Source organism: Mchenga conophoros, linkage group LG22, assembly GCF_057382185.1.
Source record: "Mchenga conophoros isolate Kocher_MC1m ecotype Shallow Benthic linkage group LG22, M_conophoros_male_GT1.1, whole genome shotgun sequence".
Classification (NCBI taxonomy): domain Eukaryota; kingdom Metazoa; phylum Chordata; class Actinopteri; order Cichliformes; family Cichlidae; genus Mchenga; species Mchenga conophoros.
Genome location: NC_140546.1, coordinates 34148280 through 34166692, shown reverse-complemented (window position 1 = coordinate 34166692; position 18413 = coordinate 34148280). Strand labels below are relative to the sequence as shown.

Below are 18413 nucleotides of genomic sequence, written 5' to 3'. Positions count from 1 at the left end.
ACAAAGCAGTGATGCTTATACTAGAATAAATCCAACACAATCATCGTCTCCTCTTAAGAAAAAAACCCCCCAACTTTTCAGGTCTTTTCAAATTGTAGCTTTTGTCAGAGAAACATTATTTTGTGCTTTTTCTGTGCTCAATTTAACCACACTACTATAGTTCCGTGTCCTCGGGACACTTTCAGCATATATCAAATGATACATTTAAGCTGACAAATAAAAGAAATTTGGCAATTTACCTCAGGCAGATATATGATCTAAAGTAAGTTATATAAGTGTATATTAGCTTGCCGGCTAGTTTCTGATTTGTCACCCTTCCGGACGGTATGTTCACACATGCTTTGTTTTGTGTCCTTGTATTTTGCGACACTACAGCAGTGACAAACAAACAAAAAAAACACCTACTCTGGCTGAAATGGTGAGCTTAGCTCATCTGACTTGAAAAGACATTTTCCAAGAAATGTGTTTGATCACAATAACCGTGTAATGCACTCTTTCACAGATGAATGGAACATGTCCTTTAGCTATTATATGCCCCATTAATAATGACTTACACAAACCCAACCGGGCGCACGGAACCAAAGCACACAGAGCATGCAAGGTTTCTCATTAGTCACATGCGTGACCACTGCAGCTTTAACTGGGAACATATTGACTGTTAAAATCATGGTTAGTGCAAACTCATCAAACTTAAGCTCTCCTTATTTTTCCTTTTTGAATATCTAGGTCAGGAGAGACCCACAGTTATTGATATCTCCCCACTAACTAGAAGTGACCCACGTCTATTGTGTGATAATACTCTCTAGAGAAAGGAGGACAAGGAAATGGGTTCTTAAGGGAGAAACCATTATTGATTGTCCATAAATCCTGTGTCAGCTTCTTGTGGCTGACTGAAAACAATACCCAAACCAATACTTATGTTGGAAAGCTAGCTGTAGCAGGGAATTCATGCATGCGCTAATTTATGAAGGAGAACAAAAGAGTGGATTAGCTCGTATACTCCTCACATGTAATGATAGCAGCTGTTCCTCTGCTGAACATCTGTTAATCTTTTCTCATAATCAACCATCTCTCAAGTATAAAGGATCTAATTACACTGTTATTTATAGAGATACATTTTATGTAGGAGGTAGTAAGTGCAAAAAACATTGTCGTTTTACTGTATATATAAAACATAGTTACGTGTGGGTAGGACCAGGCTGGTTAATTCCTCGTGGCACTAATTCAATCAGTTGCTGGAAACATTCCTCTGAGAGTTTAGCCCATATTGACATGATAGCATCACACAGCTGCTGCAGATTTGTCAGCTGTACATTCATGAGCAGAATGTCCTGTTCCACTAATTCCCAAAAGAATCTGTTAAACCGAAAGACCGTTTGAGTACAATGCACTTATTGCCATGTTGAAGAAACCAATTTGAGATGATATGAGCTTTGAGACATGGTGCGTTACTCTGCTGGGAGGAGTCACTGGTCAGTAACAATACTCAGTCAATGCTCAGTGTGCCAAGAAAATCCCCCACACCACTACACTACCAACAGCCTGAACCACTGATACAAGGTACACAGCAAATCCAGCATGTCCAAATTAACACTGTTGGATTTGATTTCAACACTATTAAAGTGTCTATATGGGTCCACACCAGAGAGTGTTAATTTAACTCTTTTTGGAGAGTTGGTACGTTAACTCTGATTTAGTGTTAAACACCAAATCTGTCTGGAGTTGATAATTTAACACTTGGTGTTAAGAGTTTATATATTAACTCTCAAAGAGTATTTTAGTTTAACTATGTAAGAGTTATCTTCTAATTCATTCTAAAAAGCGGGAATTTTACTGTTCTGAACTTCAAGAAATTTCTTTTGGAAATAAACATTTACTAAAAAGATGCAATGGTTTTTGAAAAACATTTATTCTGAACTGTGCACCACAATTTCAAAACATTTTCTGAAAGATGTAACAGTATACATGTTCTCACTTTCATTAGTATTTTGTTTATCAAAAGGTCTGACATGGTAAATGCAAATAACAGCATTCTCATCACTTATTTCTTCAATACAATATGCATGTCCTTCATTCATCCCTTTGTGGAACTTCAACGCACTTCTGCTCTCCCCCATATTCCATCTTCACAAGCATATCCTGTGTGGAGATTGAATAAAAATTAGTTGACACTAATTAATGGCACAAATAATCCAGTAAACAATTGCAGCACAGTAAAAAAAAAAAAGGAATCCTCTTTGAGCCATTACTTGTGTAAAGTATTTTCCCAAAAGACAAGGACACAGGCAACAGGTAATACTGAACTAAATGTAAAACCTCAACCTTTTTCATTTTTACCTAAACTGTGTGCACAAAACTCTGGAGGGATCTATGCTAACGTAGAATCGAGTCAGGACGTCAGCTACTGCTGTTTGCTCGTTTTTTGTTTTTTTTAATGGGAAATCGTTTTCAGGCTTCAAGTAGCACCATTATACCAACATTTCACATTCTAGACATTGTTTTAGGTGTATATTAGACCAAAAGTTTGACTGAAATTTCACATGCAAGCTTTTTTCAAGGCTGTGGTATTTGCCCGCAAACAATACCTTTCAGCTAGCTAAAACAGAATATTATGCTATCAGCGAGCAACATGGCTAATGCCTTTCACACAGCTTTGTCTCAACTCCAAAGAGCCACAGAAGTAAAAGCTCATAATAATAATTGAAACAATCTTTGAAAAAATGACTTACCAAGCATGGCAAACAACTCAAATATGTAGAGCAAAATGTTCTGAAACGGCTTCACTTCAGCTTCGATTGGAGCCGTGCTGGGGGCGGAGTCTGTGAATTTACTCTGTTGGTGTCATAGCCCCTCTAGGAGTTCAGAGTTAAGAGGTCAAGAGTTAATGTTTCCATTGTAACACCTCCAGATTTGACAGAGAAACACTCATTTTTAACACTCGATTTTAACTACTGTCATTTTACACCTCAGAGTTACATTAAAAGAATGTGACTCTGCTTAGAGTAAAATTAACTCTACTTTTGCAAGGAGACTATTAACACCAAAAAATTTAACACTTTTGAATTTGCTGTGTAGGATGGATCCAAGCTATCATGTTGTTTATGACAAATTTGACCCTACTATCTGAATCTCACAGCAGAAATCGGGACTCATCAGACCAGACGGGCTTCAAGGTTTGATATCTTGTGTATTCAGAGATACTCTTCTGCATATCTTGGTTGTAATGAGTGGTTATTTGAGTTACTATTTCCTTCCTCTGACCTCTGGCACAAGCAAATCATTTTTCAGCAGTCCGTCTTGACCATGTCTACAAGCCTAAGCGCACTGAGTTGCTGCCATTTGATTGACATATTCAGGATTTGTGTTAATGAGAAGCTGAACTGGGGTACCTAATCAAAGTTGGCTCGTAAATTTATATAGCATAGTTAGAGCTTTACACCAAACATCAACCTCTGGCCAATGTTGAGATCCCAAAAGCTGCAATTCCTTAAATGGCCACTTGGGGCTAACTGTAAAAGTGAGCTCATACCCACAGACTCTCACCACAACTTCAGCTATGAAATGAACAAGTTCACAGTCTGATTGGTCCCTATTTGAACATTTAAACCGAACATGTTCTGAGGTACAGCCTGTCCAAGAAGTTTGCCGTACACTAAAAACAAGTCTAGTATTTATTAGTGTTATTGAGCACTTTTTAGAAGGCATGCATAGTTTAAGAATGAAGCATTTTAACCCAGCTTGCTAATAACCTACCACACCACCCAACTGTCATCTGAAAATGGGTATTTCTGGCTCCACAAAAATATAAATAGTAGCTTCAAGTTGTAGGGTTGAGAAACCAATGGTAAAACCACTGTGTTCATCATTTACATACAGTCTATGATTCTGGTGGAGCGTTATCAGGTACCACTAGCAAACTAGGTTAATAAGACACATCGCGAAGCTGTATTGACGCCATATACAGACAGCGATACTGGCTAATTAGTGCTAAGTAACAGACTAATGACATACTAGAAGTTAACTCATCAAAACTGGGGCACAGACTTATTAAACAGGCCATCTTAGGGTTATGTTGTGCATATGTTTATTAAAACTGGGGTTTCTTTGAGTCTGCACATGCTTTTCTGTGTGTATTTGAACCTACCAGAATGTGACCAGCGAAGCAAAGGAGCAGGATCAAAGCCAATAACAGGAATGCCATCCCAAAGGAGATCCCGAGCACAGCAGTTCTGCAACACACACACAGACACACACACATTACTCTTTAGTCTCTTGGCACCTCTCAGCCTTTTAAAGTGCCATCCAGGCCAATAAATATCACAGAACTTTTAATGTACTCTGCCTCAGACCTGCAGTTCGTTTACACTAAGGCAGAATAACATGGATCGTGTGGCTCAAAAACAGGTTTGCTCATGTTTCAGTTTTCCTGTGGAGTAACACGGTAACGGCTGATTTAAGGACGCCTGCCATAAAACTGATGATGTCACGTCTAAAATGTGCGACGCGATGCTGCAGCAAACAGAGCAAAGGTAAAGAGGGTGAGACGGCTGAATTAGAAAATCAATGGCCTCTCAGATGCGGAATTACACTTTTGGCTCCCAGAAGCAGTAAATTAGCATGACCGCGAATCTCTCTCTCCCCGCTATTAAAGAGACGCCACACTTTGATTCACCTGATCTATAATCACTAGCAGACACGCTGCCCTTTCATCTCCATCGCCTTTTTTAACATTCCGCCTCTTGCTCCCCTGCCTCTTTCATTTCAGCGCGGTGCCCGTTGATGAGACAGCTGGCGTCAAATGGCTTTTTCACATCAGCCCTGCTGTCACAGCTGGAGTTCGCGTAAACCCTGTAAGACTGGCACAGACTTACTTGGGCAAGACGAGGACCTGCACTATGAATATACAGGAGAATATGAGGCAGGCGCAGGTGACGTAGTACTTGAAGGCAGGTAATGTGGTGGATCTGTACTGCAGAGAGAAGATCGAGACCATGAGTGCAGAAATCAGAGTCAGAACGAGCACTAAACATGCATTGCAAACAAGTTAGAATTGTTCATGTGTGAAAAAAATGATAGTGCTTAACATTTACCATGTAATTGCTGTGAATTCAGGGTTCAACTTTCAGCACCTACAAGTTTATACTGGTTTCTAATGATACTCTAAATTTAGGTAGCGTAAAACAAAAGAAGTAACAACAATCAGTTTTAATGGAAAGGACACTCTAGCTATAGTGTACTAGTGTAATATAGTGGTAATCTCCAAATGATGAGACGAGCATGGAAATTTGAAGTCAGAGGTGTAGTATAGAATATTTAGTGGACACCCCTGTGTTCTATAAGCCTTATATAGCCTGCATAACAACTTCTTTTCCACCGATACCCACACAGTTGCATTGATTTGTTTCTCCCAGCGAGCGATGCCGGCTGCTGTTTTGTATGCAGTCGCCTACCTCTTTCTCCAGGGCTTTGTTGTGAAAGAACAATGAGATCCTCTGGATGTCTTCAGACTTCAGCCACTGTCTGGAGACAACAAGTGAGACAAAGTCCAGAAGTCATTCCCCGGATGACTAATGGTCGCTGTATCCTCAGTGAGAGATAAAATCAGCTGGCGCGGAAAAACAATATTACACGTCACAATGTGCCAACGGCTATGTATAGAACAATAATGCACGTCCCAACCACATAACAGCTGAAGAGTGTGTGAGCTTCGGTTTTACAACTCATCCATTTTGATATTGCTAAGGTCAGAAGTTAGGGGTGCAGCCCACTTCCTTTATTTCCCAAGGGGTGGGCACAGTGGATGGGTCCGCATGTTTGATTTGGCACAGTTTTACGCTGGATGTCCTTCCTGATTCAGCCCTCCTGGGCGAGGTATGACCAGCACTAAGAGTACACCAGCTCATGACTCCCCTGAGGCCGGATTTGTGTCTCCTCTGAGTCTTGAACTGAGGATCTTTCACCTGTACGGTGAATGTAGTGACAACTACACAATTGTGTACTACTATGGGAAAAGAGCTTTTCTATCCCTGTGATACACCAGAGCCACTTTCACCAACTGCACACACATGTATACAGCGCTGGAGAACATGCTGAAGACAGGGTTCATTTTTGAGAATGACTCTCTGAGGACACTCTGAGGACACCCACTCCACTTCTCGAGAATACACATAGGGTATTTTTTTCCACACGGAGCAAAGTACATTTGGATAGCTTTGTTTTCCCTTCAAGAAGAAAAATTAATTTTTGTATTTACTCAGGTTATCTTTGAGCAAAAACAAAGAAATTGGGAAAAGGAAAATACTTTTTCACTGCACTGTATTATACAGTATTTCTATTGTTATACCTCTCATGGGAGGGTCTTTTTACTTGCTTGAAACAATATCCCAAAGGTGCTTTTTCTTATAAATGCTTACTTTACTTTAGATTTATCTGCTTAGTGCTGTAATCGTCTCCTTTTTCCTTCATCATATATTACTTAAAATTATTCATCAGTGCATTAAAGACTGCTTCATCATATTTAAATCATAAAACATGACTAAAAAAAACAGACCTTCATCTGCATCTGTCACTTCGGCCCTGAATCCGATGACGTTCTTTGACTGCAGACTGACTTCAGAAATGTGAAGCAGAACTAGATAATGCAGCGGACACAGCGCTTACTTACTTTTGTGAGTTAATGCCGTCAATGGTGCGAATCATCCGTTCATTGAGTTCTTCTTCAAACCTCCTCCTCTGGGATTTGGACCTGGGTTTAAAGTGAGTGACAGAAAGAACTGATACATAAGCAGGATAAAAGTGGTTCTGTGTAACTGCTTGAATAAACTGTCCTGAGGGCGGAGCGATCACGTGTCATAAATATGCCGCTTGCTAACCTTTCTCGTCTCATCTGGAAGTGGTACTGGCCCATCGGAACGTCCTGAAAGAAGAATCGGACCATGAGTAAGTCATATCTGAACCTTTGTGTTCGCATCTGAGAAAGAGCAACACTCACTCTGGTGTTGATTTTGCCGTTGTCTGTGGTCATGCTGTCTCGATGGTGGAGATTGGCGAAAGGTTTGGCAGCTCCCCAGGACTCCAGGTATCGGGTCATCCTGACTGATGCTCTCATCTTCCCGCTGTCCAGAGAGGGACGAGAGCGTACGCCTAGCAGCGGGCTGTGCCTGTCGGTCTGGGAAAAGCATCGGGAACAGAGAAAAACAGACCTCAGAATGAGTGGACGCTAGAGCAGGGCCAGCAGGGTAGTCCTCGTCACTTTGATTGGTTATGCATGTCAACAGTCAAGGCTGCTGTGGATATTTTACTGCAAATATCCAATATTAGCATCAGGTCCAGAGTAAAAACCTCATTGTTGTACTCTCACTGCAATGGTGTAGTGTTCAAAATGGTAAAAGAGGACATTCAAACCCCATAATAGTAAAAAGCTAGCACGCGAAAGGACAGCTAACTGTGATCCATCAGTTGTGCCTGTGTAATCCAGACTTTGACACATAAAATGTGCTCAAACCAAGTGGGTGTGAAGTGAAAAGGACCGGCTGCTTTGAGAACAGTGGTCATTTGACAGCTCTTGGTGTCTCCGACCTGCCCGTCAATCTTTTTGAGCTACTTAAACACTTTCAGTCAAGAATAATGCATCTCTATCTCTCTCTGTCTGTTTTTTTTTAAATCCAAATTTTGTGATGAGTGCTTTTTCCCTGACAAAAAAACGTACCACTTTAGCACCGCCCGAAACGCTGACAATCTGGGAGGATGACAAATGCCACATCTCTGGTGGTATATTTTAATTACTCACAAAGACAGGTATTGCGAGGGACTAAACATGCGCACACATGCTTGTGACGACCACACCGCACACACACACACACACACACACACACACACACGGTCCACGATGACTGTGTTCATTTCCTGAGGGTGTACCCAAACAGCTCTGACAGTGACAATCAATGAAAGCGAAGGCAAAGATGACACCTCTTGTGATCGATGCTCCACGTTCGGCCTTGATCCATTTTAAGGCTCCTTGAACATGACAGAGACCTGCAGCCTTTTCACAATATCTGATAGGAAATCAAAAAGCCATCTCTAATAAATAATAAGGGCTACAGAGTGGCATCTTGAGAGACACTCGTGTAAGATCATAACACTACTGTATTTTGTAAGAAGGTAAGTACCACAGTTTAAACACCCAGAGGCTTGGGTTAGGTCTAAAACTGCTGTTTTTGTAATTACTGTAGCGCTGCATTCAGCAAAAGTAATTTAGGTCTCTCTACTCAAGTGTCACTCTGCATTTATAAATAGGATACTAGGAGAAAATAATGAAAAAAAACTTTCATAAAAAAATCTAAGAAATCAACACGATGAGTGCCAATCTCCCATAAAATGTACCAATCTACTGGAGAGAACAGAGGGTGCTGGTGAACATTTACGCTTTTTGCATGAATATAACATAAACTCTGAACCCTGAATACAAGTCTAAAGACTGGACACAGGCTAAACAAAAGCACGAGAGAGGCAGGAGAGCACAATCCTCCACCAAGGCAGCTCACTCTGTGGGTAGTGTTTATTTTGAAAGGAATGGTGTTGTACTTCTTATAGAAACTTTTGTAGAAGTAGTTAATGGATAATAGGTATTGATTTCTACATTCAGCTGGAATATTGGTGGATTTCCTCACGCAAGCTCTGTGCGAACCTTCAGGTTTGACTCAGCCGTTCCAAAACATTAACTTTCTTTGGTGGGCCAGCGTGTGTCCCACTCACGAGCTGCATGAGCTGGTTTCTGCTGGGATTCGGTTCACAAATCGATGTTCTGACATTGCGCTTTAGAGTTCGCTGGTGTAATTTAAAAGTTAGTGGCTCCATCAGTGAAGTTGAGCCGTCCCTACTTAGGTGGAATGAAAGACTCAAACGGCTGAATGATGGAAAAGATCATCATAACAGTGACCTCACCAGCAACTCAGCTGGTAGGAAAACATGAGGAAGGACCAGGGCTCCTCACTTCCTGTTTGAGAAATGAGTAGCTCAAAAGGTTTAAAAATGTTTTCCACATGAGCGTGGAAAGTTCACCAGTGAACTAGCTTCAAAGTCGTGCATGATGAGTGAATTGGGCCCTGTGTAGACGCAGCTTTGGGGGCAACAAATTAAAGTGTAAGAAATGTTAGAATTCTGCATGAAGTGAGCATAACATGAAGTCTGAATTTAGGGGGGTCACCCAGTGGGGGGCCTTGGATGTTTTTACACACTAACACCCTTCAGGGTATTTGTATCTCTGGCAGGAAGTGAACCAATCGACCTTTTGCTTGCCAAACAAACTTGCTAACAGTGTCCTGTACATTAAAAAATAGGGCTGCTGTAATCCCATACGAGTATTTGTAATGTAAAATACAATCCAGCATTTTATACTGAATTCTTATTTCTTATTTTAAGCACAAAAACTCTCCAAGTTTGTTTTTTTCTCAGGTTTGCAGACCAAGTCATCAGACATCTGAATGCCGTTCCAGCAGCTAATGACTGCAAAAAGCCTGACCGAGTTTGAAGTTAGTCTTGGTCAGGCAGCTCAGATTAGTTCAGAGCTGAGTTACTGAAGTGTGACCAGTTAATGATGAAGAGAAATGCTTCAGGAATTTAAGTGGAGACTTTTACTCTCTGCTGCTCGGCATGACTCTCTGTTTGAGCCATCGGGAGCCTCTTGAGCACCGTGTATAAATACTGACAGGCGGAGTGCATTGCTCCATTAATGAAACTGCAGCAGTCGAGATTCCAGATTGCACCGGCTTCACTCCAAACTGAAAATCTATGATCTTGCATGCAAATTTGCCAGATTTTTATTGAGCTGAAGACGCCAGCAGATAAAGATGAAACCATCGAAAGCATGCTCTCAGGGTTTGGTGAAACGTTCTTTGAATTCACTGGAGTGAGTGTTAGTGTCGTGCAGGAAAAATAAGACATTGTTTTTCTCATGCAGAAAAAAATAAAGCTAAAGATTCTTGGTAAAGCTCTAAATAGAAGAAGAAAACACACAAGCATATTTGATTTGAAAAGATGTGGGGAGAAACACAAAAACCAAATTTCTTTTGATAACACATGCCGGCGTTGCACCGAGAACTGAGCCCGGTGCAGACAGTGAGCAGAAGATGCCTGGAGTAGGGATATTTTGGGGAGTGGGTGTGATGTAGCCAAGTTATGGGGGGGGGGATTAGGAAGGAAGACTGTTAAGCACGGGTTTTCATTTGCCAAGCTAAAAACTCTGAGCCCAGTCTGAATGCCAGCAGCATATTCTATACAGAAATAGTCTCAACACAGTTCACAGAGGAGGCCGATCGCTTAAATGCCCTTAATCAGCCCTCCATGCCCTGTGTGGACAGGAGGAGCCGTGCGGTGTCACAAACCACTCGCAATGCCTCGAGCTTCCAGACTAACCCGGCTCGTACTCAAATGTTGTCATTTGATAACAAACTGTGGGCGCACTGCATTATTTTCCTCTTCTTGACATTGCCAGTATTGACTAGCTGCTCGCTTTAGCAGGATGAAGAGGGGATGATGTATTTCAGTGCATTTTTCGTGTCAGCCTGACCAGCATCCAAATGATTATGAAGCAGCGGCATTGTCCATGGTGTTGAAAATAGATTTCCCATGTGTTTGTGGACTGCCTCTTTACATCTACAAGAAGTTGCATAAAAGCTTAAGTCATTACCCAAAATATATAAAATGTAAGTAGATACTGTGGTCAAGGTTTGACGGGTTTGATCAATAAAAGAGATTTTTTAGAAATCAGGGAATCAGTGGCTTTCCTAGATAAATCTCCTTTCTGGTGGAATTTTTTTGATAAATTACTGTAAAAGTTTTGTTTTTTTATTTTTTACCCCAACTACAGACGTATCCTGTCACAGCTTTGTTGCTCCAGCTGTCTGCCAGCAGCAGAAGATACACCCAAGCCGAGCTTGATATGAAACAGGTATACTGTCTTTGGCCATTTAGCAGTTTCCCTATGACTGATCAGCTGGCTCTAGTAGTGGCTATATAGTTTTCTCACTAGCCTAGTAGTCAAAGCATTACTCCATCACAGCAGCGTTCGATACTGTTGACCATAATATCCTATTAGAGCGATTAGAACATGCTGTAGGTATTACAGGGACTGTGCTGCAGTGGTTTGTATCATATCTATCTAATAGACTCCAGTTTGTTCATGTAAATGGAGAGTCCTCTTCACACACTGAGGTTAATTATGGAGTTCCACAGGGTTCAGTGCTAGGACCAATTCTGTTTACATTCTACATGCTTCCCTTAGGCAGCATCATTAGAAGACATAGCATACATTTTCACTGCTATGCAGATGACACCCAGCTCTATCTGTCCATGAAGCCAGATAACACACACCAATTAGTAAAACTGCAGGAATGTCTTAAAGACATAAAGACCTGGATGGCCGCTAACTTTCTGCTTCTTAATTCAGATAAAACTGAGGTTATTGTACTCGGCCCTGAAAATCTTAGAAATATGGTATCTAAGCAGATTCTTACTCTGGATGGCATTACCTTGGCCTCCAGTAACACTGTGAGGAACCTTGGAGTCATTTTTGACCAGGATATGTCCTTCAATGCACATATTAAACAAATATGTAAGACTGCGTTCTTCCATTTGTGCAACATCTCTAAAATTAGAAATATCCTGTCTCAGAGTGACGCTGAAAAACTAGTTCATGCATTTATTACTTCCAGGCTGGACTACTGTAATTCATTGTTATCAGGATGTCCAAAAAACCCACTGAAAAGCCTTCAGCTGATCCAAAATGCTGCAGCAAGAGTCCTGACAGGGACTAGAAAGAGAGAGCATATTTCTCCTGTTCTGGCTTCCCTTCATTGGCTTCCTGTTAAATCCAGAATTGAATTCAAAATCCTGCTCCTCACATACAAGGTCTTAAATAATCAGGCCCCATCTTATCTTAATGACCTTGTAGTACCATATCACCCTATTAGAGCACTTCGCTCTCGCTCTGCAGGCCTACTTGTTGTTCCTAGAGTATTTAAAAGTAGAATGTTAGGGAGAGCCTTCAGTTTTCAGGCCCCTCTTCTGTGGAACCAGCTTCCAGTTTGGATTCGGGAGACAGACACTATTTCTACTTTCAAGATTAGGCTTAAAACTTTCCTTTTTGCTAAAGCATATAGTTAGGGCTGGACCAGGTGACCCTGAATCCTCCCTTAGTTATGCTGCAATAGACATAGGCTGCCGGGGGATTCCCATGATGCATTGAGTTTTTCCTTTCCAGTCACCTTTCTCGCTCACTATGTGTTAACAGACCTCTCTGCATTGAATCATATCTGTTATTAACCTCTGTCTCTCTTCCACAGCATGTCTTTATCCTGTCTTCCTTCTCTCACCCCAACCGGTCGCAGCAGATGGCCCCGCCCCTCCCTGAGCCTGGTTCTGCCGGAGGTTTCTTCCTGTTAAAAGGGAGTTTTTCCTTCCCACTGTCGCCAAAGTGCTTGCTCATAGGGGGTCATATGATTGTTGGGTTTTTCTCTGTATCTATGAAGCGCCTTGAGGTGACTTTTGTTGTGATTTGGCGCTATATAAATAAAATTGAATTGAATTGAAATGAAATGTAACATTCCAACTTCCCCCTTAGTGTGTTTGTTGGGCAGCTTAGATAATGTCACTTCAGAAAAGAATATAGCCCATATGGTTTTCACTGCCCTATGCATAGCCAAGAAAACTGTCCTCATGAACTGGAAAAATAAAAATAATCTTAATTCTAACCAATATAGAAATTATCTATTAGATTACATTAGTCTTGATACAGCCTCTGCCACCACATCAGATCAATTGCTCTGGGCTCCTTTGATCAGCTCCTTCACCTAGTGGGGGTGGGGGGTCATAGTTTGGTCTTCACTGTTGTGATTGGTGTGGGGGTAGGGACAGGCTTAGGGCGTCGGGGGGTTCCCCGGAGGCATTTTCCTTGGGGGGCTCAACCCGGGGTAGCGGTCATGTCCGGGTGGGGGCTCTTTTGGCTCTCGGGTGACTGTTTCCTCGCGGCTGCGTGCAGCGGGGCTAGGGGAGGGTCTGTGCTGACGGACGTGGGTTACTGACCTGGTAGCCTGGCTGCCCCTGGGTGGGTCCGGGATGGGCGTGAGGTTCTGGGGGCGCTCCGTCTCTGGGCTGGGGCCCAGGCCGGGCCTCGGGGGCTTGGGTCCTGGTTGGTGTGTTGCCAGGGTTGTGGGCGGGTGGGTGCATGGGGGCCCAGCCCTGGAGCAGGGTGCCGCCGGTGCATCGAGCCACCTGGGGGGCTCTTCAACTGGTGGGGGAGATTGTCACATCTTGCAGGAGCTTTCCTCTCCTCAGGAACTCTCTCTGCAGGAGGGGGAGATACAGGAGAGGTGGAGGAAGATCTCAGCCTGGGTGTTTATTGTCTTATGTAGTCTGGAAGATGAGTGGATGGTGGGGTGGGTGCAGTTTTCTCTGTGGTGGGGTTGGGTGGACTGTCCCGGGCTCTGTGGGGCCGGGAGGCGCTGCTGCGCTGGGCCCCGGTCTGGATGGGCCTGGGCCCCCTTTCCCTGGCGGGTCGCGGAGTATGGGAGTGCCTACTGGGGTCAGCGGGGGAGCTGGCCCCAGGGAGGGGTCACCTGCCCCTCCCTTCCTTCCCTCCCCATCTCCAGCTGCCTCCCTCTTCCCGCTCCACCACAACCACTCACACATGCAGGGTGGTTGTCACCAGGGTGCAGAGGAGGCTACCCCCCCCCCCCCCCCCTGTCCCCTTCTGGCTGCCTCTGCCTCAATTTTAGACATTCACATTACTCACACTCTCATTACACATACATATAGGATCTTGGGGGTGGGCATGATACACGGAGTCCAAATTACCATCAGGGTGTATACCCCACCCCTGGCGTCGTTGCCCACCTCTCAATTTTAAATACACATAGACATTGAGGGCTAGCAGGAGGGACCATGCGCTTACCTGCTGCTCTCTGGCAGGTAGCTCCATGCCCTCCTGGGTTTTAAATGCACCTTAGAACACACATGCATCAACATTACAATGAGCGGGTGGAGGGAGGTTTGGAGTCTTCTCTCACCCCCGTTCTCTGCGACCTGCTGGAGTGGGGGGGCTAGGAGGAGGAGTTGGCCGTCCGACTGCGGTCTGGAGTGTGGGGCCTTCCTGCTGCTGCGGAGTCGGGGCGGTCTGCCTCTCCCCACCGCAGGGAAAAGGGTAACACCACCTGGGTCTGGGTGCAGTTCCCCCCTCCAGGGGCAAGGGTACCTAGACCCGGTTTGTAGAGTACGCTTGGGGAGTGTGATCGTGTGTACAGCGTCTCTTTATGTCTGTCTCCACGTTGGTTGAGTGTGGAGTAAGTGCATATGAGAGCATGAGGGTGGGAATGGATGTTTGTATATGTGTGTGTCTGTATGTCTGTGTCTATATGTCAGGTTGGGTGTCAGGCGCCACCTCTCTGGGGACATCTCAGGCCCTCCAAGGTTTGGAGGCCTATCTCCCCCCACCACCACTTCCCCTGCCGGTGGCGGACTCCCTCAGACATCGGTGCGTTGGTGGTTCTTTGTGTCCGGGGATGGGCGTCCAGGTACACACCGGCTCACTCCTTGGCGGCCGCTTATCGGGGCCTGGAGCCTGGGGCTCGCTCGGGCCACTTCGGAGGTGGGGTGCCCCCGGCCTCTCGGCCTGGGGCTCGGTCACTCAGGCGCGGCTGGCTGCCGGCGGAGCTCACGGGTGCGTCACTGCAACTCCCCCTGGCTTCTGCTCCGTGGCTGCTGAGTGAGCCCTCATCTGGGACTCTCCTCAGCTCTTTCTGGGACAGTGGCGCAGCTGCCCCTCTGTTGGTCTTCCTTGGTCTCTTGTGTTCTGGGGGCCTCTGGATGTCTGGAGTTTTGATCTCCTCCATACCTGCTTCATGCCCTGGAGGACGGGGCTGTGGCCCCCCCCCCCCCCCCCACACCCTCTAGCAGATCATTACATGAAGGAACCTTTTAAAAAACAAGCGCGTCCATGCTCACAGGTGTACACACGGGTGATCACACCCACAAACTACACCCTTTTTGGCTCCTACCTCAAAGCACACTGTGTTCTGTTGATCTTATGTGCTGCACAATAATGTTTAATATTTAGTATTTACTGTCATATTCCCATATATCATTGTGATGTTGTTTATTCTATTACTCTTGTTCTCTTCTGCTTGTTTTCTTTTTTCTTTCTCAGCAGGTGATCCAGGTGATTGATATATGCATATTTTTTTTCTTTTTTTTCCTGCTCATTCTGTTGGTTTTTGTCTTTTGCCCTTCTCCCCCGTCCCTCTTCTCAGCTGTTTCTCTTTCCCTCTTTCTTTCTCCCCTTCTTTCCCCCAGTCAAGTCTGTCCCGTATTCAGTAAGTGAAAATAAAATAAACAATAAAAGGTGAATCAAATGGACCATTACGGCAAGGCTGGGATGGTCAATTTGGTAAAGTAAATCCGTTGGGCATCTTTCTTTGCCTTTAGACAACAATAAAAGCATTCTCCGTCAGCCTCATTTGTGTTTATCATTAGCAAATATACATGCTAGCATGCTACTATGCTATAGCTGACCACGCATATTTAGGCTAAAAGTTTCTGCTGCAGTGACTGCTGCCTGCTCCACTCCGTATGTAGGGGGAGAGAGGGGCACGCACAGGCATGCTCGTTTGGCTGTCACCCACATACATTAATGCATTCCCAGCAGTAAGTTTAGCCTTCAGAACTAACTATAACCTAAACCTCTTTCTAACTTTAACCCTGAACTCGAGTCTTTACAAAAGGCTGTTGGAAGGTTGTGAAAAAATGACGTTTGCAAAATGTAATAACTCTGATTGTCCAAAACTAGAACGGGTCATCATAAAGATACATGGACATGCTTTATCTTAACTCATCACACACACATGGACACAAAAACATTCAGTGAGCGTATTCTTACAGCTGTCCTCTTTTCAAGACAGTAACTTTATAACTACCATGTGATGCGTTTAGGGCACATCTGTAAATTTTAGCTAACAAGAAAAACTCCTCTGCTGCTTTCTGACTGAGACTACAAGAGCTGTCATGGTATCTGACCTTGGGGTTGATGACCAGGTAGGTGACCACGTTATGTTCTTTTAGGTAGGAATCTCTGGTCTGTCCATCTCCAGGCTCTACCTTGTATGAGCCTTTCAAATGCTCCAGTGTTACTGAAGAGATATGGACCCTCCTGGAAAAGAGTAAGTGGATAGACGAAATCAGTTGAAGACTGAAGAGCTTGCATCACTGCACCACCGACGGCTCAATTGAACTTTTTTTTCTGCTCGAGCTTTGTAACTACACTACCCTGTAATTCTTGCTTTTCAGCTCGGTTGCCCTGCAAACAGAGATGGAAATATGTTTTGGTTTTTTTTCATCTGGCATATTTTTCAGATAGCTTTCAGCAGGCATAACAGGAGACAAACTATTAGCAGCCCAGTGAGACAACACTGTGGCATTGGAGAGCTTATTTTCAGAGTAGCATACACATAACCACCGGCCAATTTTCTGGAGCTTGCTACAGCGCTGGGATGGCAGCCCTAATGGCCACAGAACAAATGCAGAGCTGCTTGTCAAATGAAGTAGCTATAATTGACAAAAATGCTCATAACAGGTAGAATTAGAGGAGACGGATCCCATGTCCAAAAATGTCTCAAAATGTTACCATTATTATGATGTAAAACATCTCAACAATGGAGCAGGGAAGTCAAACACTAATTGCAAAGTAGCTTTGCACCAGCAGTGAGATGAAGTAAAGCATTCTTCGGCTCATTAATCTTACCCAGGCACACCTCCAGCCTCCATGTGATTTGCTAGCGTTACATCATGTGACCACACATCATATTGCCACTTCCGGAGGCCAATCACGCCACAGAGGACATTTCCAGAATGAACGCCAACACGCATGTTGATGTCGACTCCAGTGGCGTCTCTGACCTTCCTGTGGACAGTACAGAAACGCCCTGATGTATTGTGCTCACTTTCTGTAAACAAGATCAAAAACTTAAAGATGACTTGTTACGCCAAATTCAAGATTAATATTTTTATTCCAGGACTGTGGAATAGCTTTGCATAGTTCACACCCCGATTTGGTCTTATTGGCTATCCTTTGCAAACAAAATTTGAACAGTGGGTGGGTGGAGCTGTGTGGCTGTGATGACATTAGGGATACCAGCTATCAATGGCATTGTTCAAATCCAAGCATAGAAAAAAATTCAGAGTAGCCTGAAATCTGAGATTTTGGCTCGCAGCATAAAGCATTTCCATCCATCCGCTTTAAAAACGCCCACCATTATTAAAAGCACATAAATGAAAGAAAATAAGGAAAAGCATAACATGTTTAAAACAAATCACAAAGTGTAGCAATGTTGCGGTTCACCTTTAGCATAAATCTGGGAGTAAAAGGAAATAGCTAGCCTGGTTAAATCAGAGGGTGAAAAGCTATGAACCGCAGACTATATAAAAGATCTGCTATCAACAATGTGTAACTGCTTTAACTCTTTACCCCCCTGCAAGCCTACCAGCAGTAATCCTTCAAGCTGAGCAGTTTCTGTCATATTTCAGACCTGCCTATAGAACAAAATGACTGGGTGTGCATCAGAAGCTAGTGAGGGTGACACGTTAGCCAAAGTGCTAGCAGCATCCCCGACTCACGTGTGCTTCGCGTTAATGTGACATTTTAAGCTGGAAGTGCTTCGGTGAAAAGAGAATTCCTTCTTGCACAATGTGCATAAGACTTTATGTCGGTCGACTGTTCCGTCTTGTTAGTCTTTTAATACTCAAATTTCCCATCGAGGGGGCCAATCTGCGTTTATCATCTTCCATATTGAGCTGATTGGTTCAGCTGCCCGTCACTACCAGATCAACTGCCCATTTGCACATGTGCGAAGGTAACTCTACTTGGACAAACTGCCCGAAATACGTTGATGGAAACATTTCAGGGATTTTGAGTCATTCTGCACTCCAGATGCGTTAATTGCGTGAAAAATTTTAATTGTGTTGACCGTGATGGTGGATTAATTTGCGTTAACGCGTTCATTTTGACAGCACTAGTTTATTTTGCAAATTATGGCTGCATTTAGAATCAGAAAACAAGAAAATTGTTGAGTTTTTTTCTGTATTATTATAGGGTCTTTACATTATAAATAAAGAACCTTGAGGTGACTGTTATTGTGATTTTGTGCTAGATAAATAAAACTGAATTGAAAGTGTCTAACCAACCAACCACACTCTGTCTCAGCATGTCACAGGTGGCCATCTTTAATCTGATTGTGATTAAAGGTCTGTGTTGAAAAGCTAATATATTAGCCTATGAAACGAATGCGCGTGTGTTCACGCGTGAATGGAGACACACAGACAGATAGCAGAAGAGGGAGAAACCAGGCTAATATATTTTGTCGTTTGTT

The 18413-nt window shown here is 43.6% G+C and overlaps 1 protein-coding gene across 2 annotated transcripts in view; it reads right to left on the bottom strand.

The window, feature by feature from the left end:
• Window positions 1–18413, bottom strand: part of adcy2b (adenylate cyclase 2b (brain)) — a 74859-nt gene that overhangs the window by 20141 nt on the left and 36305 nt on the right. For both annotated transcript variants that reach the window (XM_085261418.1, XM_085261419.1), the window contains exons 8-15: window positions 16790–16948; window positions 16066–16198; window positions 6992–7168; window positions 6873–6916; window positions 6665–6745; window positions 5451–5520; window positions 4872–4969; window positions 4145–4229 (exon numbers count right to left, since the gene is read on the bottom strand). In XM_085261418.1, the coding sequence (XP_085117544.1) occupies window positions 4145–4229; window positions 4872–4969; window positions 5451–5520; window positions 6665–6745; window positions 6873–6916; window positions 6992–7168; window positions 16066–16198; window positions 16790–16948 (847 nt within the window). The remainder of the gene's footprint in view (window positions 1–4144; window positions 4230–4871; window positions 4970–5450; window positions 5521–6664; window positions 6746–6872; window positions 6917–6991; window positions 7169–16065; window positions 16199–16789; window positions 16949–18413) is intronic.